At 43.7% G+C, this 26,155-nt stretch overlaps 2 protein-coding genes across 24 annotated transcripts in view; one reads left to right on the forward strand and one right to left on the reverse strand.

The window, feature by feature from the left end:
• Positions 1-26,155, forward strand: part of MSI2 (musashi RNA binding protein 2) — a 424,247-nt gene that overhangs the window by 228,600 nt on the left and 169,492 nt on the right. For all 23 annotated transcript variants that reach the window (XM_020786864.3, XM_020786866.3, XM_020786869.3 and 20 more), the window contains one exon: positions 5,425-5,473. In XM_020786864.3, the coding sequence (XP_020642523.1) occupies positions 5,425-5,473 (49 nt within the window). The remainder of the gene's footprint in view (positions 1-5,424; positions 5,474-26,155) is intronic.
• The window catches only part of LOC140701746 (uncharacterized), a 443,504-nt gene that overhangs the window by 27,759 nt on the left and 389,590 nt on the right, over positions 1-26,155 (reverse strand). The window lies entirely within an intron of this gene.

Genomic DNA, 26,155 nt, shown 5'->3' on the forward strand with positions numbered 1-26,155 from the left:
TCCAAGTTTGCCATTTGACTAGTATAAATGGCTCTGAAAGGGGGTAAACCAAGTTAACAGAAGTGTCTCTCAAAGGTCAGGAGAGTTGGCAAGAGTGTGTTTCTTTTTTCAGATTGGCTGAAGAGAGACAGTGTATTTCAAAGTACGAGGCATCTAGGGCATAGAGGTCAAGAAAGCCATTGCCTTCACACTCTGCTTATGGACTTCTCTGAAGCATTTGGTTGGCCCTTGTGGGATGCTGAATTCTATAGGCCTTTCGTCTGCTCTAATAGAGCTCTCCTAATCACGTCTCTTTCATTTGGCTTTTGGTTTTAGTTTGGTTGCTCTTGAGCATCCATGTTTGGGAGCCCCATTGAAAGAGCGTCCACCTATTCCATCTCCGTCTTTAGAGTCTGCCCCCCCCTTGGTTACACACTTCTCAGAATAAATCTAACCAAGGCAAACGTGATTAACTGTCGTCCTGCCCTTTGGAAACTGCTTCCAAATTTGGCTAGAGTTTCATTCTGCTTTGAGGATGGGAGAGGTTGAGTAGGCAGGCAGACAAAAGACAAGAGATCAGTTTTGCTTAATATCTGATTTTCCTGCTAGGTACTTTGGCTTTCACCCCCTTTGATGAAAAAACACAAGCAGTTGGTGTCTTGCTGGAAGAGAGATCCGTGAGAAAGGAACCCACTCTATTTAACCTTTGCATATTCAAATACAGTTGTGCTTAGGTTTCAGTGCCATTAATAGGGCTGAATGAATGATTGCCTTTTTTCTCTCTCCTTCCCTACTCTTTACTGTGCAACGAGATTGTTTTAAAAAAGTTTCAATGTGGGTTCTCACCGCACCCATCTGCCCCACTTCTCCCTATCATCTTCTGTGTTTTATTTTGCAAAGGCGTTTATAGAATTTCTCTGCTCCATGCTGCACCTTATCTGTTCAGGAGGTCTTGAGCGGGGCCATTATGTCACTCGGCTGTGGAGGAAAAAGCTATTCTTTGGTGACAATGGAGGCCCTGCCCAAAATAAAATAAAAGTGAAGGGTGGGACAAACTCAGAAAGGGTTGAGACAGAGATAAAATGTTGTGGCCTTAGAAGACAAAACACAGCACACACAGAGATGCATGTGGGCACATACACACCCAGAGAGAGAGAGCCAATTACGCCTGACTGAAAGGGTACCCTGGCTTTAAAACATCCAGGGGTATCTTCGGCAGCTGCTGCAAACAAAAGCTGCATTCTGAAGAACGTCATCCCAGCACACACGAGTTTTCTGAACCTTAACAACATTTCAGCTTCATCTGTCTCTGTGTGCTGGCATGATTTGTTTTTCGTTTCAGTTTTTGCTTGGTTGCTTTGGAGTCTGTGACGGAATTCAGAAGCTGCACCACTATCATTTTGGGGGGTAAAGCAGCAGAATCAGATTGTTGGAGCACTGGGGAGGGCCTGGCATCCTTGAGGATTTGAACTGTGCCACAGGAGTCCACACCTGTCCTACCGTTTTGCAAGGTATATCTTTAGTTTTCAGATTATGAGACACTGATATACAAAGAAGGATCAAACATTTAGTGGGATAGACATAGTGAAATTGATCAGTGAAATGAAACAGACAGGATGGGGAGATAAATATCTACGTCTCATTACGCAGATCCCCTGTCTTGATAAGATTTGGGTTGTACTTTAAAATCTGTAGCGTCTGTATGTTTGAGTCATGTCGTATTGGAGACCTGCTCATCTAGACTTGTGCAATTGGCTTTCTTTTCTTTATGTGTGCCCCGAGGTAGCTTGGTGGGGCTGTATAACCTGCTGCATCCCACTAGGAATTAACTGGGACAATTCGCAAATGAACAAATCTAAAAACCTAATTTAGAGCAGGTGGGGAGGGGATCCTGTGTTTTGTTTGTTGCTGTTGACAAACAATTGGAAGTGAACAACTACTGCAGGTCTACTACAAATCATTCACATACCTACCATCTGCTCACTTCATGCCCTACTCCGTTGTCAGCCTTCCTATAAAGGAGCTGTGATCAAGAAGCCCAAACTCTGGGGCTCAGGGTCATGTGCTTTTACCCCTGTCACCTTGACTATAACTCCTGTGGAAACAGTTCTGCGTCACAGTGCACAGCGCCTCTCCCTCCAGACAAAGGATAGCTCCCTTATCTGCTGAGTCCCTTGCTGTTTGTTACCTTAGCTACACAAACTAGCTTACAGCGTCTCCTGGAACAAAGGGGTTTTTGTTTTGTTTTTTTAGCTGTGGCCTTCTAGGATGCTAGGCGCCTGCTCAAAACTTTTTGCTATGATGACGAGTTGGCATCCAGTTTCCAAGCACACAGGTCAGTGTTAGCTCAACCCATGGCCTCTTCAGGCCTTCCGTCCTTGGGGAAAGAGAAGGCAATGATGCTAAAATTGAACGTCTTTTCGAATCCGTAGAGCCAGTGCGATGGCAGGCACAGATTGCAAAGCATTTTGACACACGGATTGAAGCACGTCAAAAAAAAATGCAGATACCATCTGCTGGAATGTCTTCAAGGTCTGCTGAAGTGGAATCAGAGCAGCTCATACTTTTTCAGACAAGGTGGCTCAGTAGTCTAACCCATTTTAGGCCACAAATTGGTGGGAGGATCACATTTTGTAGTATTTTCATCTTTGTTCAGAACTACATTCAAGAACACCCGCAGAGGAAAGAGTGGGTTGGGTTACAGCTTTCGTATGTGCTACTTTTCTCCTTGCAGGGAGGGTATTCGTGTAATTATGTGCAACATACCCATCTCTATATAGGCCGTAGCTTTACAGTCCATTTTCCAAGGGCCACTGCATGTCACTTCAAAGCTGGTTAATAAGTAAGCAAAGTTTTTAGAAATCTACAAAGCTAAAGAAAACATGATATCTATTCTTTATCACCATCCAATTTTCTCTCGTCCTGGGTCCCTTTGAAGAAACATATACTTTTTAAATTAAGTCATATTTTGGTTAAGGCTGTTGAGTTGTTTGCCTCACTTCCAGATAAATTTGTTCAAACATTTCTAAAAGTAAAGCAACCGGCAGGATAGCTCACCTAGTTTGGCACCTGTTCACAGAGAGCCAGAGATTGGGGGGTTGGATTGGCTGCTGTGTCTCCTGGGAGGAGAAGTCAGCCTGTCGAATCTTGGGCAAACTGCAGAGCACCGCTCCCCCCCCAGAAGAAGTGAAGTTTGTCCCACTCCTGATTAGTCTGTATCTAGAAAACTGTGAAAATGGGTGCCATAAGTCAGAACTGACTTGATGACACGTTATAATTATTAAAGGCAAAGCATGATCAGGGACATTTCTAGGACACTCAAGAGAAACAGCTTGTGAATCTATTAGTGGTGGTGCTAGAGATGGGTGAGACATTTGGTTTGATTAATTTCTTTTAACCGCTGACCAAAATCTATGAATGTCTTCATTTTAAAGATCAAACTCGAGATTTAAACTTTGTGATGTGGTGGAACAAATAGGGGACCATTGCCATACAATAAAAGTCAGACTTTTGGCTTGGGGAAAGTATGTTGTATGATCCTGTGTTTTTGTTTCTTCTGTATAGCATAGAATATTGCACTTTAACACAGACTAAATCATACAAAGTGGCAGTTTCAGGGGAAATCATGAGAACGGACAGGAAGTTAAAGGGGGAATCATGGGGACTGACAGGAAGTTAAAGGACCCAGAACAGGAAGAGAAAGGGGGAATCTCAGCTGCAGCCATTTCAAAAGGTTTGTCGCATGCCAGAAGAAAGGGCTTCACGTGCCAGCTGTGGCACGCATGCCATAAGTTGGCCATCACTGGTCTGGTACATGAATTTTGCTAGGGTGTCAGGAGTTTTTGTTATTTTTCTCTCTCTTAATGTGTGTCCTTCCTTCCTTCCTTCTCTCGCTTGCTGTCTTGAGATAGATACCGTGAGTTGTCTCACCACCTTCTCCCAGCAGGAAGGAGTTTCTGCTCAGAAGGCAAAGACAGATCCTTTTTGCCATCAAAAACTTGGAAAGTTCAGCACCTCCTCCTAGCTAAGCTCTTTTTCCCTCACTCTTTGAGAGCCTTCATGGTCCATTGGTTAGAATATTAGACTGTAGACCAGGAGATCCAAGTTCAGGTCCCCACTGATCTATGAAATTCACTTGCTCCAATCTGCCACACTGGCTGGTGGTGTGAACCCGGTGTGGAGGAGGAGAGCCATCTGCATGGCCACAAGCTCAGTAGAGAAGAGGTGGGAGAGCAGTGTAACCAATAGCTAACAGGGCAGCCTGCCCAAAGAAGGCACTCTGGTGGGAATGCTAGAATGAGCATCAGTTGACCACCTCCCCTTGGAAAAACGTTTCTCAATCCAAACGTCTTCCTCTGGGTTCTGCTGTTGGAGATCTAGCTTCAGTCCCTCTGAACATATCTGATTCAAGATGTTATGCGTCTTATACATACATCTGCCCTTTTTCTCTCCTCTTTTGACAATGCTTAGTAAGCCCCCCCCCTTCTTTAGGAATTCAAACATTTCTGTAGCTTTGTGAATGTGTTCTGGTAGGTAAACTTGGTCCAAATGTCATGTGGTGTGTATATCCTTGGCAATGTTGGGTGGGATGTCCTGGCAGCTATAGTTCTAAGAAAAAAAGATATTTTCTTCTCTCTGGTGGCTTAGCTAGTGGGTAGGGCGGCCATTTGAGCATGTCTAAAAAGAGAAGAAACACATTGCCAAGAGTGGGTGCAGATTTGCTTAAAACATGCATAGGCAACTCTAAAATATGTGGAAATGCAAGAATAATATTCCTTTCTAGTCAAGGAGATAAACTTTCCAGGATTCTGAAATGCAAATAATAAATAGTATTGTTTACACTACTGTTCAGTGTTTTGAGCACTGTTTTGGAGAGATCATAATCCATATATGTATTGAATTATTGTATTTGGAATCCATTCTGATTTTAAGTGGCTCATGTCATGCAGGAAAAACATTTTGATCACTTAATGCTGAGGCTTCTCAACTACTTTGTAATTTAGTTTTAGACAGGGTGGTATCATGATTAGAGTGTTGGACTGTGATGCTGGGGGACCTGCACTGAGCCATGGATCTCAGTGGATGTTCCTGGTCCAGCTGGACTTTCTCATCCTGATATTTCTCAGCATTTTCAGCGTAAACGATGCACTGGCAGCAAGGGTAGGGCAACTGTGTTAGTTTTTAGCTAGTCACCCTACCTTTAGAAAGTGTTTTTAAAATGCTTTTATACGTTTTGAACTAATTTGGTAAGATGATTTTAATGTTTCCACATTTAAAGATTTTTAATGTTTCTTCTGTCTTGTTTTAATTAATATTTTTAAAATTACCTGTGAGCAGCTAAGTCCTGTCGCCAGGAGAAAGGTGGCACAGAAGTGCAGTAGGTAGACAGACAGACAAGATGGGCTTTGAAGACCTATAAATCAGATTCTTCCTTGTGTCTTTCAGGTAGAAGATGCCATGCTTATGTTTGACAAGACAACCAACAGACATAGAGGTAAGCAGGGGATGGCGCCTGGCTGTTTATTTCATACTGGATGGGTGTTTTGTGGTTAATGGAGCAATGTGCTTAGCAAACAGTGATTTACTTTCCTAGTCAAAGGATGAGGTCAATGCTTGGACATCAGAAGCACCGAACTAGTGAATCTTTTTGTGAATCACACAATCAGATCTGCCATCATCACAGTATTTGGCAACTTTTGAAGTTGTAACTTTAAGTAAAGTGCATGTGGTAGGTCTTGGGTTCTTTATTCAGTCACATTGGGATTTGGGCACGCGTGAAGAATTGTTTTGGTTATGTGACTCCTTAGATGTTGCCCACAGCAAAGTTTTTTCGATGTGCTTGCCTTCTCTATTTCCATCTGGTATCTCGCACATGGATCACCAGCAGAAATTAGATGTTACAATATAAGCTATAAATGCTGTGGCTCATCAACGTATGTGGCTGTTGCAATTCCATCCACACCCTTATGGATCCTGTAAAACCCTTTAATTGGATCCAAATTATTTACACCAAAGAGACCCCCTATCTTACCCTATCTTCCCTATAGCTGGAAGACTTTGCAGGTTTCTCTCTCCCCCTCTTTGTTTTAGAGGCTGTCCAGAATTATTTTCCAATATGTGGCTGGGCCAGAGGAAGGTTAAGACAACATATTCTTCGCATGGAGCTCACAGGCATGTTGGGTGCCTGTGTGGCTTTCCTGCTGTTTTATCTCACAGTGGGCAGAGTACAACCTTGTGGATGTTGTTTGACTACAACTCCCAGCATTCCTCACTACTGTCTGTGCTGGCTAGAGTTAGTGAACACTGAGGACTGACATGATCTGGACAGTTTCATGTTGCCCACTTCTGATTTATCTGATTTTTTTTCTGTTTCTCTCTGTCGGAGGCTAGTTTCACTGGACATTTGCATCCAGATTAGTTTGTCTTGACCATATATTGGCCAAATACAATGGGATTTGCTCCAAAAATGAGTGATTTTGATGTATATTTTACTGTCTGCATGACGTTCAAGGCAGATTCTATTTCTTCAGGTCTATTCCCTTGAAACTGGCATTTTTTTCTCCCTCCCCCTGTAGAGACTGCAACTTTTTCATGACAGGAGGGTTAGAGCATGTTTTTTCACCTATGGATGTTCCTGTGAAGATGTGTGTGTGTGTCTTTAGATGGTATAAGGGACGTGGTGGTGCTGTGGGCTAAACCGCAGAAGCCTGTGCTGCAGGGTCAGAAGATCCGGCAGTCGTAAGATCGAATCCATGCAACGGAATGAGCACCCGTCGCTTGTCCCAGCTCCCGCCAACCTAGCAGTTCGAATGCATGCAAATGCGAGTAGATAAATAGGGACCACCTCGGTGGGAAGGTAAACAGCGTTCCGTGTCTAAATCACACTGGCCATGTGACCACGGAAAGATTGTCTTCGGACAAACGCTGGCTCTATGGCTTGAAGAGCGGGATGAGCGCCGCCCCCTAGAGTCAGACACGACTGGACAAAAATTGTCAAGGGGAACCTTTACCTTTACCTAAGCATGTAGGGCGGGATTTTCAGGACAGTGGCACCACGTCCCCACCTTCATTCCTATTCTCCATTGTCCTTCGTTGTTTTTATTTTTTTTAAATTTATTTATTTATTTGTTTATTTATTTATTGGACTTATATACTGCCCCATAGCGCTACAAGCACTCTCCGGGCGGTTTACAATTTTTTAATTATACAGGCTACACATTGCCCCCCCAGCAAGCTGGGTACTCATTTTACCGACCTCGGAAGGATGGAAGGCTGAGTCAACCTTGAGCCGGCTACCTGGGATTTGAACCCCAGGTCGTGAGCACAGTTTTAGCTGCAGTACAGCATTTTAACCACTGCGCCACGAGGCTCTTAGATGTCCTACTTGAGAAGAAAATGGTGAATAAAAAAGAAACAAGCCGGGTGAAATGAAAGACGTTACTAGGTCATGTGTTTTTGGAATACAGTACGGCCTCTTTTTCCTGAACCAAGCAGTTTCCCACCTCTCCTGCTCATAAAAGGATAGGAGGGCCAGGATCAGAGGAAGGAAAGAAAGAAGAGGGTGCTATGGACAGTATCGGGGCTCTCATTGCAAACAATATGAGCAGTGAAATTGCGATTCGATCTGTAGCCTTTGTGGGTCCATGGCTTTAAAAGTAACAGAGACTGCCAATCAGATTGCAGCAAAGCAGAATCCTACCTATTCATCTCTCCAGCGTAGCCACACCCTCTGTTATGCATTGCCAGATGTAGTCCCAGCTTCTGGCTCTTTTTTTTCCTAACAGCCTGGCCACAGAAGCTGGTTGATTTACGACAACTGGGAATCTTTGGGTCCCATGAATGGGATAATGAAGGATTTATGTCTCATCCAAGTGAGGAGTGTGAGAGGGGAAGAATCCAGATGACTTTGGAGTGTAAAGACATCTTGAATGGCTGGAGGCCATCAGGATATGCCTTTGTTTTGCTGTGGTTTACTGAAAGACAGCTGGAGTAAATGCTTTGAGGTTCACATTTCAGGCAGTGAAGCTTGAACGGGAATGGACTTTAGAGGTTGTCTTGGGAAATGTGAGTTGGGGGTCCTAAGAATAAAAGCTGCCATGACACATCTGTATAATGTTACCATATAAAAATAAAGGCATTTATTGAAAATTCCCATTGGCAAAATTACACCCATATTCTCTTTTCGACATTGACCACTCCTGTGGCATTGACGTCCTCGGCTCCTGGGTGGAAGATTCTCATTCGCCTTCTCTCTCTCTCTCTTTCTCTCTCTCTCTCTCACACACACACACACAGAGAGAGAGAGAGAGAGAGAGAGAGAGAGATTGCCAAAAAACCTCTCAGGTTAACTGCAAGATGCTCAGGTTAATCGTGACAGATTCCCTTTCCAAAACCCATGTGCGCGCTCATGGCTCAGTTGTTCTGGGTTTTTCCCACCCTTGGACTTTTCAGCATGAGAGCAGTTTGAAGAGATGGGGAGCATGCTTCAGAGAAGGCAGATCTGTGGAAATCTGTGTTTTGCATTTGCCATTCAGTCTTTTTGGCAGGAAGCAAATGCGCTTCCCCCAATGCGATTTGAGGAGTCTTTGAGGTGTTCCATCGTGACCCTCATGAAGGATGATGTCTGAGGCGTCCTCTCTTCTCTGGTGTCAAATTATCCGTGCTTGAACAGGTACGCCTTCCTCCGTTCCCTCTTCCCACCTACGGCCATGTGCAGCATCTTCCTCACCCTTGAATCCGTGCAAGATTTGGGCTTTTGATTCCACCCCCCCTTGTCGAAACCTGAAAGCCTGACAGCTTGCAAAGACCTAATGAGAAGCTGTTCAACAGGGAAGCAGCCAAACAACCCTTGTGTGGTCTCCGTGTGCTGTTTCCTGCCGGCAGCGCAAAGGTGACAAGTTTTAGAATGAAAATAGCGAAGGCGCTTTGGTGTCAAATTCTAGGGCTTGATTTTTCTTGTTCAGGGAGCAGATTTTCCTTTCCAAAAGGATTAATTAATGCCCCTGAGGCAGGTCTACAGTAACTTCTCGTTGGCATGTTTTCTCACCTGTAGCTTCTGCTGAAGTGCAAAGCAGGGCTGGTTCCCACCTCTCTCTTTCTCCTCCTCCTCCACCTCCTTGGAGGAACTGCAGGTTTAACCCTCTGGCAAGGGTCGCTGAGGGCGCTGCGGATGAAACAGGCTTTTGATGACTTGGGGCTGGACTTCTGGCCGCCAGACTCCTGGCAAACTTTGGAACTGTGGGTCTTGCAGGAAAAAGTGCGGCAGGCTCTTTCGGAGGGGGGGGGGCTTACCCCAATTCCTTTCCACCTCCCCAGACCTGTCTTGATGGGTTGAAGAACTGGAGCTCAGTCTGTCCTGTTGACTGGCAGCACAGGCCAGCATCCACCAACTCTCCCACACACACACCGTTTTCCACTCTTTCTTTTCTTTTCTTTTTTCTTTTCTATCTTCCTTCCTTCTTTCTCCCTCCCTCCCTTTGGAGCTGAGGAAAACAGATATAAAGCAAGCTGAACCTTCTTTCTCACTGCCGGACCATGAAGAGTTAGATGCCTAGGTGCACTGACAGAGCCCGAAAACACTAAGAAGATTTGCCCTGATAAAATCAAGAGAACTCAACAAATCAGCTAGTTTTTATATCTGTTGGTAACACCTGATCGACTCTCTGCCCTCTCCTTACAAGCCTGAATTCTGGGCAGATGCCTAAATGGAATAATCTCTTTCATTTTCCCCACCCAACCAGGAGTCCCGGTTGTCCATAAGGTACTCCTCTTAAAAACACACATGCAACACATAAAGCAAAAAAAGAATTACTATCTTCAGTGGACACGCCTTATATCCTTACGTACGCTCAGTGCGTACAACTGGAGAATTTCTCGAAATTCTCTGGCTATCCACTGGAAGTCTGAAACTCTGTGTATGTGTGTGTTGTCAACCCAGGAAATGGAACTTTAGAATTAATCTTGACACATCAGTCAGTCGTCTCCCACTTGTACTAAACGAAGCTCATGTTTCCATGAGCCTTCTTGGTGCTCGCACTTAGGTTTTGGAAGGTCCTTATCAAAAGAAGCCTATCTAGGGCAGGCCTCTAACCAACTTTCTGCTAGCTGGCCCTATAAACTGAATTGTTGTTAGTTACGAAGGCCTTCACAGACCTCATCATATCATTCAAGTCACAAATTAGTAATTTCCGAAAGAAGAGATATATTAGCAGCTTGCACAAAAACTTGTCATAAATAAATCAGCTTGCAAATATTTTAACCAGTTTTAACGATTTTATTGACATTTTAACTACCTTGATATTTCAGTATCTTTCTGCGTTTTACTGTAATTTGTTTGCACTCGCATTGTCTGATAGCTACCCAGAGCAGCATTTGGCAGAGGAGTGGGATCACCATTTAACATATTAAAACTGAAAACAAAGTACCGTATTTTTCGCTCCATAAGACGCACCTTTCCATAAGACGCACCAATTTTTTAGGAGAAGAAAATAGGAAAATATAATCTGTTTTCTTAGCTCCATAAGACGCACAGACTTTCCACACCCCTGTTTTGTGGGAAAAAAGTGAGTCTTATGGTGCAAAAAATACAGTAAATATTTCTGTCTCAGCTAACAGCAACTAAATGGTTGAATTACCAACCGTGGACAGCATCCTGTGGGGTTTCTGTTGAGTGGACAGTCTCCTCCAGGGGTAACAGAAAGTGTCATTGTTGCATAAGAGATGATCTGGATGAAAAGTCCCATGTTAGTCCTAATGCAGGTAGTGTATTCCCACATTACAGTGACGACTTGACCGTCCTCAAGGTGGAGCTCAGTAGGGTAATAATCAATGTCACGTGCTGTCAAGTCGTATCTAAATTACGATAACCCTCATGGGTTTTCAAGATATGTGGAATATTTAAGGCATGCTTTTTCCATTGCCACCACCACCCCCATGAGTGTCCGTAACTGAAAGGGGATTTGAACCCAGATCTCTTGTGTTCTAGTTCCTAATTTCTGTCCACTGTATCACACTGTGCCACGCCTTTTAAGAAACAAGGATAGTGTGGCATAGAGAATCAGGAGTGGAAAAACTGTGGAAATGGTTCCAGTGCTGGAACATATTTCATTCTGCCTGTTGCAAAGAGCCTGCTCTTTGGTTTTGCATCACTGCGCGGCTGATGGGTTTTGCATCAGTGTGCGGCTGATGGCCCGTGGCTTACCACCTGGCACAGGTGTTCCTTCTCTGCTCTGTTTGGGACTCGCCCACTGTGTCTAGGATCTCTTCACAATGAATGCTGGTGGCTTAGATGCAGCTTACCTGTTCTGGGACTGATACGTCCACCAGTGGAGAGCGAACATGTATAAGTATTCCTAGAGAATCAGGTAACTGAGCTGTGTGGGCTTTGGCTGACCTGTGTTGTATATTACAGATGGGCAAAATTGCCTCGAGTTGGCTTTGTTATAGCAGCACAGGTCGACCAGAGCCCATGCAGGTTAGTTACCTGACCTGGGGAGCATCAGTTTACACCAGGGCTCCCAGTGACCTGACCAGCCTGCAACTTGCATTTGTCATCTCTGCTTTGCTTTCTGGGGAGAAGGTGTTTGGTAAATGCCCTGTTCTGGGCATATTCTTTGGGATGGACATCTTGGAGTAAAGGCGGGCAGAGTCCCATCATGATCTACTATGCTTGCATTGGCATAGTGGAAATAATGATTACTGACAAGCAGCAAATGTGTTGTCTGGATTGCAGCACTTAAGTTTTGTATAATTAAATGAAATGTTATTTAATAGACTACATACACCACCTATAGAAATTTAGTGTATTAGTCTGTTCTTCTCTCTGGAATGCTATACTTCTGTGTGCAGGGATGGTATTTATCTACCACGGAGCAACATTATGTCTTGTAATTCAAAGTGGCATACGTCATATAGTAATACTGTATATTTGCTCTGCTCAGTGAGAAATGAACCTAAGAGGGGCATTCTTTGAATAATGTATCTCTGAGTATAGCATACATTTAAAACACATGCCATGCAGAAATCTAATAGCTAATACAGTGGTGCCTCGCATTACGATGTTAATTCGTTCCAGAGAAATCGCTGTAGAATGAAAACATCGTAAAGCGAAATTAAAAAGCCCATAGAAACGCATAAAAACCCAATTAATGTGTTCCTATGGGCTTGAAACTCACCGTCCAGTGAAGATCCTCCATAGTGTGGCCATTTCCGTTGCCCGTGCAGCGAGGAATCCATCCCATAAAAGAGCGGGGAGCCATTTTTTTTACCTGGCGGCCATTTTGAAACCGCCAATCAGCTGGCGGAAAATCGTCATTTTGCGAGAATCGGTTCCCGCAGCAGGGAACCGATCATCGCAAAGCAAAATTCCCCCATAGGAAACATCGTTTTGCGATCACTTTTGCGACCACAAAAACTTTGACGTAATGCGATTTTGACGTTAAACGGGTCGCTCGTCTTGCGAGGCACCACTGTACAGTCTTCTCCATGAGGTGCTAGATTTTGTGTGCAAGGATTTGCTTTAATTTATTACAGAAGAGTGTTCTGTCATGTGGTACAGTCTAGATAGCGACAGATTTATTCCAGCTCAGTGAGAATTTAGCCTAAACATAATGAATCTCTCTTCACAGAATGTGTACTTCACAAACGTGTGTGTGCATGTGAACATGCACACATACCCACCTGTTACAATGGAACCCATTCAGTAGAAAGTGGGGTGGCTCTAGGTATGGGCTGTGGGTTTCTGTCTGTAGTTGGAAACAGAATCCCAGAGGGTTGCATCATCTATCCCTTAAGCTTTGAACTGTTTCAAGCTGTGTGTGTTTTGTGTTCAGGGAAGGCATGGGCCCCTTGCCAGCTTTTGCTCTGATTGTCTTATAAGCCACAAATATGTCAGCTTCTTGGAGTAATGTGTAGTGAATTTGTTTAGGGAATCTGCCAGACAAAAGTTTAAAGCCTTGCAGTAAAAAATCAGGGCCTGCTACAAGCCTGGGAAAATCAGGGCCTGCTACAAGCCTGGGAAATGTTGCCAAACCCTATTCCCTTGAATGCCAGATGGCTGGCCAGGGGTGAGTGGACATTATCGCATTTCCCACCTGCCTGGCAGAATCCAGTGATCCATATTCAGAAACACAAGAGCCAGCGTAGTGTAATAAATAGAGCACGGGATCAGGATTCAGGAGATCTAGGTTCATCTGCCCCCTCGGCCATGGAAACGAAGGAGGAAGTAGATTGGAAGTAACTTAACAGCACATAACAACAAATACATCACCCTTGCAAACGATGCATCAGAATGCCAAGAGATCGTGGAAAAAGAGCCAGATAATTGTGAGATTTTGAGATTCACTTGAGAGGGGACTTTTGAAATTTTTGGACTCCAGCTCTTAGGATTCTCTGAGAAATTTCCCCAGGCAGAATTCTGGGAGATGGAACAAAAAAGAGAGAGAAATTCACAGAGCAACTTCCCATACATACACGTGGGCCTCCGTTGCCACAAATCTCCTTTCCAAAAGAAGGAAACTGAAGTGGAGCCTGTGAGGCTCTATGGAGGCTTTCTCCCAAAAAACTGCTTTCCCAGTGAAGCATTGGGAATCCCAGACATCACCAGGCCAATTTCCTTCTTTTGGAAAGGAGATTTCTAGGAGAATTCTGCCTGGGAGGAATTTTTAAAGCAAATCCTGGGAGTTGATGTTCAACAAATCTGAAAGGCCCATCCTGCTACTTGCCCTTAAATGCCTTGCATTTCTGATAGGAGTGTTCTGAATGTGAGCCCCTGTTTCATGGTCTGGAAAACTGGCTTAACATTGGCCTCCCGTACAAAGGGGGGCTGTAGATGTAATGCCTAAGGTTAGAGATGAAACAGAACTTTCTCCTGAATCGGAAGGAAAGCCAGCTAGAACAGGGAGAAAAATGGAACAGAGAGAGACGGATATGCAGATGTTTGAAAGACAGTTTCAAAAAGAAGAAAAGGAGGCACAGATGTGACTGGGATGGCTGGCCTCCTTGAACAGAAAGACATGGCAGACAGGAACAAAGATTGAAGCGTGTGTCTCCTTGCTGTTGGCAGAGCAGGAGATCAAGAAGAACTAGACAGTGTAGGATACATATTTCCCAGAGATTTTAAAAAATAATTGTAATAATAGCAGATAATTGGTAGTGCAAATTACATCAAAGCATTTGTGGGTGTATTGCAATGGCTTCTCCCTGCGTTCATGGAGCGACTGGAATTTAAATACCTGTGTGTTCCTTCCACAAGGACATAACGAGATAAGGATTATTGAGGACATTGCAAATTAGGTGCAATACAAATGATAAAGTATTGTCACGCAGTGATCGCCACCCATTGTGTTGCAAATCTGATCACAAGAGAATTGGTACGGTCAGGGGATGGGCATGTTTTTTTTTTTGTCAGGAAAGAATTAAGGTTTTAGGATGGATTTATAGTAGGGAAATTTGTACACCTGAGAAAGAGGCCTGAGCATTATGGTGACATGTCAGAAAACTAGAAGGAAGAGCAGGGTTAGGTGAGGTGCCAGTGGGCGCTGGGCCCTTCCTCTGACTGTACTGCCCAGCCCACTGAGAACTTTTCTCTGGTTGTTTCTGACTAGGCAGGGGATACCTTGTCTGAACTTCAGCAGGAGAAGAACAGCTGTAGAGAAGTGGTTATGGCTTTGTTTGATTGCAAAAGGAATGATTTGTATACTCCTCCTGTCTTTCTATGTTGTCATTTAAATTCTTGCCCTTCCCATCCTGGACAGCAGTGAGCCCAAGTTATTTTGCTGTCTGGGGCAAAGGACAATATTTGATCTCCTGGATTAGGAGTCTGAAGGCCTGGGGGAGGGCGCTTGCCTTCCTTCTCCTGCGTTTTCCTGTCCCCGCTTTATGTTTCGGCAGAAGGGATTTAAATCCATACAGGAATGTCCCCCCTTCTGCATTTCCTGGCTCAGGTCTGTTTCTGGAACGGCTCACAAGCTGAATCCTGAGATGCAGCCTCTTTGCCACGTCTCACCCCATCAGGTCTTTCTCCTGAAAATGCACCAGCTACTGCCAAGAGATTTCAGGAGGGTGATGGGCAATTGTTGCCGTACTGCTCTGTTTTTAATTCTGAGAACAGACCACATCCTATGTGCACTTCAGAGAAAGGTGGAATACCTTGGCGGTTTGGAAACCTGGTGTCATCAGGTGCAAGAGCAGGCCCTCTGAGGGCAGAGTCTCTTGTGGAAAGGACTTTCTGTCTATCTCATCTGGTATAGCATTGATGGGGCAGCTGATTTATCATCTGGATTTGGACTAGGGCTTGTCATCCGGGGCGCATACTTTCGACTTCAGAGGGGGGGGGGGACCTATAAGGCAAAGTAGCAGAAGCCTCCTTTCTTTGGAAAGCAAATCCAAGTACTGTACACGTTTTTGAGGACTTCCACTGGCTCCGATTAACAGGTCGTGTCTCATTTTTACAATGGGTCTCAGCAGCCTCGCTCACAGCACGTTTGGCCTCTTCGTGTGAGCTGCATGTGAAAGTTCCTATCAAACGAGGACGGCGATTCATTTGGCAGACACCGTGTGTGTGTGTGTGTGTGTGTGTTGCGGATTCGTTGGGGCTGAAACTACCTTCTCTAAGGAGGGAGGCTGGCCGTGTCTCTGCAAAAGGTTGAAATGCACTTCTCCCTCTCAGGAATTGTGAGCCGGCTGCTCGGAGTGTTTTCGGCTTGCGAGCGCTTGGCTTTTGTGAGAGCGACGTCGAGCCCCGGAGAGGTGGCCTTTTTGTTGAACCGTTGCCTGGGGAACCATTTGGGAGCCATTCCACCATGCCCTATCAGCCGGGCCAGATACACCGGCCCTGTCAAGAGGCATGAAAAGCAACAATACCCCTCTGGGCGTCTGGCGCGGACACAGTCCCTTTTGTCCACTTCTTGCAGGAAGATGTTTGCAGGCTAAATGGGGACCTATGACATCCTTTTTTGTGGGGGGGGCAGGGTTATCCGCTTCTCGGCAGAAACACTTTCTTGCATACTGTGCCTCCGTGTTTGCTATTTTCTGCTTCTATTACCCCCCTGCCTTCTTGCTCTTCTTCTCAACGTGTTTCTGATTACCAAAAACATAGAAATGTGGAGTCGGGAGGGACCCTGAGGGCTGTTTATTCTAATTTCCTGCCGTTGTATGAGATCTATACCTAAGGCACCCTGATACATGTCTGTTCAATTTCAATTTTAAAGCCTTTTTAAAAGATGCTTTTATTCATAGAGCATGTCTGGAGATTCTCGTAAAGGACAGGAAATCTGCCCCTATGCTTTGGATTCTGAAAGTGCACCCTTGTCTTAAATCAGGGCTTTGGTCAACCATTGCCTCTACTGTACCCTTCAGTGCTTTTTGGTACTGCTCTCGTTCTGGAACTGAGATATTTGTCCGTTTGGGCTGCTGGCTTTGGTGGGCTTCTCTCTGCCTTTTCTGAACATTCTTCCTCCCGCGTGCTGGAGCTGACTTTGGGCAACGGCTGTGAATAGGATAGCTCTGGGTGTGGATGCCATCTTGCACTCCTACCACCATACCTGTTTTCTCTCAACGTGCTTCGCACAGCCCCTTCAAAGGCATGACTTGTGCTCTCTCTCTCTCAGGGTTGCAAACAGTCTAGCTTGTCCAAGTACATTTTTCACTCTCATGCTATCTCTCTTTCTTTGCCCCATCTTACATATGGAAACCAATAGCCTGTGGGGTACAGGCACAGGTGACCGGGTGCTGTGTTGTGTTTTGAATGACAACTTATCCCCCACCTTACCAGAATGCCTAATCGTAAAGGATCCTGGTTGCCTTTTCCTGGTGTAGTGGTTGAACAAGGTTTGGATGAGGGTTTGGGGGACCCAGATCCAAATCCTGTTCAACCATGCAGCTTATTCGGTGACCTTGGCTGTCCGTCACTCATGCTCACAGAAGCCCCCCTTACAGGAGATGGGGACACCATGCTACTACTCCAGGCAGGCTGGTAGTTTCCCTACAAAGTGTGACGAGGTGAAATTGAGTGTTTTAAAGTTGCTCTTTTTTCTGTTTTAAGTCTCCTCCATACTGTCCCATGATTCAGTGGATATGATGGGCTTAAATGGCATCTTAAGAGAATTCTCTTGATTCTATCTAAAAAAGTTGATTGAGCCCCCTTTTCTAAAAAAAAATTACCAGAATCAATCATGAAAGGATTAAGTAATTGGAGGGGGTGGGGAGTTTATTTTGTTATCCTTGCAGCCTCTAAGATAAAATCTTAAACTCAGCAGTAGTTATTGATCTTGCGAGCTGGAAAGGATCTCTCAAGATGATGTCCTTCTAACTTCATTAGGTAACAGAGCTCCAAAAGGCACACCGGCTTCCGGCTGAGCATGCCAAACAGGGGTGCAGACTGGTTCCCGAGGTTGGCAGGGTCAGGCTGTCCCCGAGGCTTAGAGGCTGACAAAAAGCTCTCTTCTCCCTGAGAAACCCACAAGGAGCATCAGATCCCAGCTGTGAAAGCCTTCTAGAATACAGTCCTCTGTTTTCTTGGAGCACCTAAGAAGAATTTAGAGAGTTTAAAGGGGTCGGGAGGGGTCTCGGTTCAAGTACCTGTCAGAGCTAAGGGCGAATAGATTACTCCTGCGTCTGAGTTTCTGAAGGCACCACTTTCAGATAAATGTGAAAGCCCGCACGTGAGATCATGCCTCTAGTGAAAGAGCATTTTTTCTTTCTTTCATGCTTTCCACAGCTTGTTCTGAAAAATCTGAGCAAAATTCCTCTCTTCTTCCTTTGTGAAGCATAGTACACATACACACAGAGTTCCCTAACCCATCGGACCGGATGATTGGTCAAAAAGATGAAAACACCTCATCCAGTGCTGCCATTTTTGACTTGTCTATAGGCAGTGCAACTGTCATTACAGTTTTATGTGCATGGAAATGTTTGAAAAGCAATTCTAGAGTATGCAAGAAGAAGAAGAAAATACTCTTACAGAAAGGAGATGTTTTAATTGTATTTTTTTCAGGTAGCAGGGGCTTGGGTGGCATGGGAAGGCATGTCTGATTGAGTGTGGTTGTGGTATTTGATCAAGGGAGTGAAGAGACTGTAGAAGCAGCTTCTCTGACCCGATGAGAAAGATCTAGACCCCATTGTAGCTCTGCTCTGTCTCTCTCCCAAGCACTGCAAGTGGCTGGGAACAGACTACCATCCATCGACTTAAAGCTGTCAAGTTTTAGGTAAACTAGAAAGCAAGTGTACCCAGAGAATCCCTGATGATCCTGGCTTGTTTTGGGATGCCTCAAATTCCTTAAAAGGTTTTGTCGGGAACCTAAGTCAACAACAGAACTCTCCTGAGTGTTCTTCCCTCCCTGCCAGATCCGTCTCCCCTCCCTCCTTCCCTCCGTTTGGATTCTGCTTTTAAAGAAAGATGGGGAATTTGGCTTCCAGCAAATCTTGATAAATAAAAGTAATTGTCTAGGTATGGCCACTTGGTGTAATCGCTCTGTTTATTGGAGGAGACAGGAATGATGTTGTTGGTGAGATATTGTCTCAGCCCCGGTTCAGGATAATGGGTTTTTTTTTCCTAAGGAGAAAAATAACCTTTCATTGTTCTGTCCTGGTGCCAGGAATTCACTTCTGTAGCTGACCTCTGAAATTCTAATTGTCGTTTTTATCTTCCCCATATAAAGATGATTAAGAATGGCTGCCATTGTTTGTTTATTGCTCTCTGGTTCAAGCAAAACAAAGTCATGTGTGCTGTTTGAAGAAGAATGATCCTGAGGAAGCTTACCAAAAAGCAGATTTAGAAGAGGCAGTTCCGGGCCGAGTTCCTGCCTTCCTCGTCCCTGCTTCCAAAACAAAGGTTTTACACATAACTTTCTCATGGCCCTTGATTCTTTTTTGCTTTGTGGGACGGGTGGTGTCACTTTTGCAGCCTCAGCTTTCCTCCAAGATGGCACTTGTATACACAGGATGCTAACCAGCAGATAGATGGCTGTAACTTACTGATGGCGATTCTGGAAGTTCTGTGACCAAGAGGGAATTAGAACTCTGACCCTGTACTGGTCTGTAGCTATTAGATCATGCGGGGTCAGTGAGCATCAGTGGTAAATTGCGGGGGGCTTCTGTTTGGAAGTACACAGGTAAGTTTGGAAAAGCAACGTGTAGCTTCTTGAAGGTGGGAGAAAAAGGAATGGTTTATCAGCAGGGAAAGGAAAGAGTAAGGATAACATTAGAACTGTATAGCAAAGTTACTTGCGAAGCTACTTGCTCTTAAAAATAACAGTAGCTGTGCTTATTCCTTGTTTTTCTAGCTACTAAGTTAATAATGCCAAAGGAGGAGAGTTAACATAAGACATTTGTCTGTATATAGAAGGATCATGAACGGAAAAGGGGGATTGACCTCCTCTCAGAACACATACCCAAAGAGTGTGTACTAGGAAACAGGACCTTTGAAAAACAACTTGGTAAGATACAGATTTAGACTAAAAAGCAGGGAAGGGCCGGCTGTCCTTCTTCTTAAGCACTGGGTGCTGTGTGGTCCTTTTGTACTGCAAGATTGGACAGACCATAAATCCTACCTGGATTTGTAGAGCTTAGCTTTCGGTTATGCTGCATGACACATTTACATGCACTCTAAGCACTGAACGAAGATTAATGATAAAGTATTGATGTACTCAGGAACTTGTAATGTACGTAGTGCTTAATGACTTTAATCATAAATGCCCTCATCCAGTCATTGTGTGTGTGTCTGTTCTTCCCTTGTGTTTGTGAGCACGCATGCAGATAACACCAGGTGGCTTAAACATAGTGTTGTGTTATGTTGATCCATGTGGAACTGATCGGTTTCCAGATCAGAAATGGTGTCGCTGCAATTGGGCACAAGACCTCCCTCCTATTTGTATGAATGGTGACTGCCCGTAGCATAAGCTGCAGACTGACATTGGTGATTTTTACTCCCATCTAATTCACCATTTAATTCATTTTCCATCAGGGTTGAGAAACCTGGTGCTTTTCATTAATGTTATTTAATTGAAAATTAAGGAAGGAAATTAACCAAGGATTCATTAAGTCCTTGAAGCCCTCAGTCTTATTTGAGTTTTCTTGATGTCACCTAGAGTAGCCATCAGTACCGCTTTGCCTTAAACCCTTTGCCTTGTCTTTATTTCCAACTAAGAGTCTCTTGGCAGCTTCAAGGCTAATCGTGAGATAAGATTCCATGGACTACAGCCCTCCCCCCCTCCCCACTGACCCAAGGCCAGCTTGTCCTCTAGACTTTCTATCATGATTCGTTTTACTCAGGACGGATATGTTGTTCCCTGAGGTGCCTGATGTCATTCTCAGACCCACTTCATGCAGTGGTTGCTCTTTGTCCTGTAAGTTGAACTTAGGAGCCCAGTGGTCAGTGCAGTCCAGCATCTGGCTTCCACAGTGGCCAGCCAGATATCTCTGAGGAAGCCCATAAGCAGGGCATAAAGACAGTGATGATCCCACATCAGAGATGATTCATTGGGTAAATTAATATGGGATAAGTATTGACTTACCAATATGACTCCTTGGTTCATTGTGCCTGATGTAGTTGGGAGTAATAACCAGATTTAAATTAATGACATGTTGCAGGTTTCATGCATTTGAGTGCTTCCTGCAAGCCATTCTGGATGGCTCACTCCCACTGTCCATAAACATATTGCACTTATGGAGAAAAGGAAACATTTTAGTGTTTTCCTAGTTAGAAGCCCACTCTTGGCTTCCCAGCAGTCGTAATATACCCAGACCTCTCTCTTCCTCCACCCTAGGTTTGACCCAGTCAACCACCTCGTAATGTAGATCATCAAAGATTCTAAAAGACCTTAACACAAACAGTTGATTGGTACAAAGATTGGTTTCATGAAATTACATTCTGCTTAGGTCACTTCTCTGTGTTTTCTGAGATCCCTGAAGAATCTTGCAGTTTGAACCTCCCAACGTCTAAACTGGACAATTAGTGAGCATCTCTAGTGAATCCATGTTGTTGACCTTTCTGTCCGGTGCTTCATCACCTGATGTGCAAAATAATTTTGCCATATTTTTGCATGCTTTTTTTGCCACACCTTATTACTTCATTTTAGATCAGTAATAGAAAGTTGCTACCTGAAAGTGGGAGAGAAGAGAAGAGAATTAATAGAGAAATTTTATTTTATTTTTGGTGTGGAGAAGTGAGTGAGTGTGGCTGTAGCTGTGCAGTACCGGAGGCCTCCTCTTGTCATTTTGTAGTTTTGCTAAATGAAAAGTGCTGTCCAGAAATAATCTTAATGTAATCTCTTCCAAGTGTTGCCATTTTGAGGTCTGGCTATTGAGCTCTGAGGTGCTTGTTGGCCAAGATACAAACAAGCTACAACTCTCGTTAATTGGCAGATTTACTTTATGCTTAGAGTGTCCTGAGAAAATGTATGTAGAGTCCTGCATCCACGGATACATCTTACATATATATGAGAAATAGTTTGTGTTAGTCCCTGCATTTAAACTGGGACATTTTCCTCCTCCTTCCTCTCTGTTAGGAATTAATTCACTGAGCATTATTGCTGTTTGTACAATCTCAGAACTGCAGAAGCAGAGATATTATCAGGTTGTATTTTCAAGTCATGTGGGATGGTTTCAAAACATTAATTGGTAGAAATCCAAGTGCACACAGAGGGGGAAGAACAAAATGCAACATTTACATAGACAGATTTAATGCAGTGAATAGTATTAAAGATGCCAAATGTAATAAATCAGCAGGCAGCCTTGAGAAAACAGGCAGATCCCCTCCAGCATTGAAGGAAATGTTACATAAAATATTTTAACATACTGAACAATTTGTTCTACATTGTCATTTCTGAGTGTGGTTTTTAATGGGTTTGGTAAAAAGAGGACTGACGAGTATTTATATGCTGCAAAAAGATGTAGCGAATCTGCCGCCGCCTCTTTCTAATCAGAGGAAGTGTTGAAGGAGAGAAGATGCTTTCGATCCACTTCCTTGACTGGAAAATGACAGAAGGCAGCCTGAAACTGGATAGTGTGGCCCCAGAAAAAGGGTGAAAGTCAAGGCCATGTGGAATCCATTGGAGATGCATCCATGTAGCAACACTCAGCATACTTATGGGCTGTTTACGACAGTAATTGCAACACTATCTGGAGAGCTTCCATGTCTACCTTGTACATTTCTATCTGTTCCCAATAGAGACTGGTGCTGGTATCGTGCCCCAAGAAGCAGTTTTCATGGAAGCAAATTTGTGTGTGGCAAACAAAAATGGGAAGACTTGGGACTGAAGCCAAGGGGTGATCCTTCCTGGAGCAGAGCCATTGAATGAATAGGCTCTGTTGATTCTGTGGCTCTGCTTTAGTTGGGACGGGCAGTTGGGTTTAGCTCACCCCACAGCATCTCTCCATTATATATAAAATGGAGAGATGCTGTATCTATGCTCAAGCATATATACTGTATAGCCTTTTCTGGCACTGTTGGTGTTCCAAAAAATAAATTCGGGATACAGCTAGTGTCAAACTGAAGGAAGACCAGTGCTTGCTCCAGTAGCTCAAGTCACTGAGCTGTGAAGGGGAAGCTTTGAAGGGTAAGGATTAAAAACTTACTTATTTCTGTTTCTTAAAAAAAATGCCTTTTTACCAATCTTGATGGAAGTAAGTAGGGGGCCTACAGTTTTCATTGCCACAAATACAAATAAAATAAATAAATGATTCCACTGCCTTCTGAATGGAATACAAAAGAGCTTCAGTTTTCAAATAATACTTGTGCAAATTCCTTTTTGTGTTGACTTCTACCTGATCAGCCATCTCAACCCTTCTTTAAAAAGTAGCTCCAACCTGTTGTAATGGAGAGATGCTGTATCTATGCTCAAGCATAGGATTGCTGATGGGTCAGCAATCTGTTTCCCCACCCCATTAGCTTGGTAAAATTTAGATGAGTAGACTTGATCTCACCAGACGTTTGGACATCCTGCCCCCTTTTGTGGCTCGACCCAATTTTTCCGTGTTTATCAAAACATGCCAGACTGAATGGCCCGACTCAAGTGGCAACTGAACCCCCAGGCTTCAGACAATTAAATTTTTGCAGCATGGAAACAACAAATGTTCTGTGGCCATCTGTACTCTTTGTATGATCGAACTAAAAGCAGGCTGTAGTCTTGCACTCCAAGAAATGTAGCATCATCGCTTCAAACACAAAATCTAGTTGCTATTCTAGAACTTGGAAAGTCTGAGCTTTTTTTCTTATTAGTTCCCAGTTCTCATGGGGAAGACCTGAAATTATGTCTAGGACTGTGTCTGGATGAGGCATATAATAAAGAATCACCGTGGTCTCATTCTGTTAAATTTGCGGCGAGTTTATACAGCTTCACTGTTCATTTGTAATCCTCCTGTTTTCCCAGTGATGCTTCTGACTTCTTCATTGCTGCAGAAAGCATGACACTTACTCTTAGAGAAGAACAGAAGAGTAATTGGTTTCCCTAGGTGTAGCTGCCTTTAACACTACTCTTTTATCCTTTTCAAGAGTTATGCTTTTACAGTGGACAGTGATAGGTTTGGTGAGCAGGACCTATCATAGCTCAATATACAGTACAGCCTTTCTGGTCTGTAACATTTTTATCAATCTCTTTTTCTTTCAGTTGCATTTTCAAGTGGACCTAACATATGCTGGGCTGAAGCAATTGCTGGTCCCAACTAGAGTAAGCAAATGTAATTTAAGAAAGCGTTGACATAGTGTTCTGCTGTTCGATCAGTGGGTCTGCTCTAGCTGGGATTAACAATGGGGCAAGGCCCATAATATCATTTCAACAGTATTTCTGTCTTATTTTGACATGTTACCGTATATGGCAGGTGAATATAGACAGAAGAATGTTTTAGCAATATTGGAAGGTATGTTTAAAAGATAAATAAACACGATTATATGCTGATCAGTACCCCTCTATTGAGCATTGGCTAGGCCTTATCTTGAGTACTGTGTCCACTTCTGGACACCACACTTTACGAAGGACACAGACACACTGGAGCAACAAAGGTGATCAGGAGACTGGAAACCAAGCCCTTTGAGGAAAGACTGGAACAACTGGGCATGTGAACGACAAAGATTGCCATACAGAAGAGGGGCAATCTGTTCTCATCATCCCAGAGTGTAGGATAATATATAGCAATGGGCTCAGGTTACACAGGAAACCAAATTTTGGCTGAATATGACTAAAAACTTCCTGTTAGAGCAGTATGGCAATGGAACCAGTTAGCTTGGGAGACAGTTAGTATTCCAATGCTGGAGGCATTCAAGAGAAAGTTATCTGTTAGACAGACTTCGATTTTGATTCCTTTCATTATATTGGCCCCGTCCAACTCCATTCTTCCAGGATTCTGTAATTCTATAATAAAATGGCATAGAGAATGTGGGGAATGTGTGATAAACTATGATTGTTTCAACTGCCCGGAAAGTTACTTTCCATGTGAAAAAGATATCGCTTTTTAAAGTCAAAGGCGTAGCCCTTGAAGCAGAAGGTGGAGCATAGGAAGATGTAATGTAAGAAAATGCATCGTGTGTCCTGGCAATAAAGCAATGACTTATTAGTGCTAGGGCCCATCTATCTCAACGTTTTCTGGCAAGGGGAAAGGTTGATGAGGGTAGATTGGTAGGTTTGAATTCTTGCTCAACAAAATTCTCACAGGAAGACCTTGGACAATTAGTTGTGTCTCATCATCAGTTCCCAAGGAGGACTGTTATAACAACAAAGAAGATTATGATGGTAAAAGCAGTTCACAGATGGTTTGTGGCTTTAAAATTTTGAATTCCAGTCTCGGCTGGCCTAGGATATGTTTACAAAATAACCTATAGACGTTAAAAAAATTATCCAGGATAAATGCCATCTCCTAAGACCTTACCCACAACGGGTAGTATCCAAGAATACTGAGCTCTCCTACTGGTAAAATACTGGAGTCCATCAAACGTCAGAGGGGCATTCTTTCTCCCCACTCTGGCTCCCTGTGTGCCACCCATGCCAGCTGGGGAGCTGAGTTTTTGGGATGGGAAGGCAAAGCAGGGCTGTCAGTGGTGATTTAGGACAGCAACCGTGTTCTAGAGTCTGCTGATAAAAAGATTCCTTGGAAAAAATGAGCCATTTCCCATGACTCTGGCTATTTTTGCTAAAAACCTATTTGTGCTGTAAATTCCACCCCGCCTTGAATTTCGAAGGAAGCAGGAATAATCACTCATTCCTCTGCATCCCTGGTAAAGCATAATGGGTCATATTCAGACCCCTATTCAGACTCTTGCACTCTGTTGGTTTCTATTTGATACACGGGTTCAACTGGAGATAAGTTCTAAATGTTACACTTTCAGTGGAAGTCTCTTCTGGCATGTGGGGAGTCGAGAGTGGCCCCTGCCATCTAAAGAAGGCCAGAGGTAAAAGGGGAAATGTCACTTAGAGTATGAAGGGTGACTGATTCATGTTGGCTACCAGTGTGGTCGAGTGGATAGAGTGACCGGCTAGGACTCAGAAAGTGTGGGTTTAAATCCCTGCTCAGTCATGGAAAGCTCACTGAGGGAGTGGATCTGGCAAACCCACTCCTTAAATATCACACTTACCTTGAAAGCCCAATTAAGGTACGTAGCTGTTCTGATTTGATGACACACAACAACAAGACAGTGGCAACATGTGGCTGATGCTGGTATTTCCAGAGTACAAACATTCATCTTAAGAATTTTATATGGATAAAGCAGGGAACAGTTGATAAGGAGCAATAGTCTCTGACTACCATTAAAAACTTTATTATCAATGAGAATCTCTGTGATCTACTTTTTCCCAGGTATGCCTTATTATGTGTGTGTGTGTATATTTATATATATTACGCACAGTGTTTCCATTTCAGGAACGAGGAATGGACTGAGAAACCTTCTCATAGTGATCTAGATCTGAAACCTGATGTACAGATAACTGCGGAAGCTCTGTTGTTCCCTCTCATGTCACCAACTTCATATTTATCATAATCATATTATTGTGCTGTTTCCAATACTATTTCTCTCCTCTCTTCTAATTGGGTTGATTAATATGAACTGACATTAATTCTGCTGGTACAGTACTTAGATACAGATAAACTACAGTGAGAACATCTGGCTTTTTTTTCTGAGGCTGGCATTTTTTTTACTTCCCTTAAAGCATACTCTAAAAATGCAAGGTTTTGAAAACAAAAACAAGCAAAA

The sequence above is a fragment of the Pogona vitticeps genome, chromosome 7 (assembly GCF_051106095.1).
Source record: "Pogona vitticeps strain Pit_001003342236 chromosome 7, PviZW2.1, whole genome shotgun sequence".
Taxonomy (NCBI): Eukaryota; Metazoa; Chordata; class Lepidosauria; order Squamata; family Agamidae; genus Pogona; species Pogona vitticeps.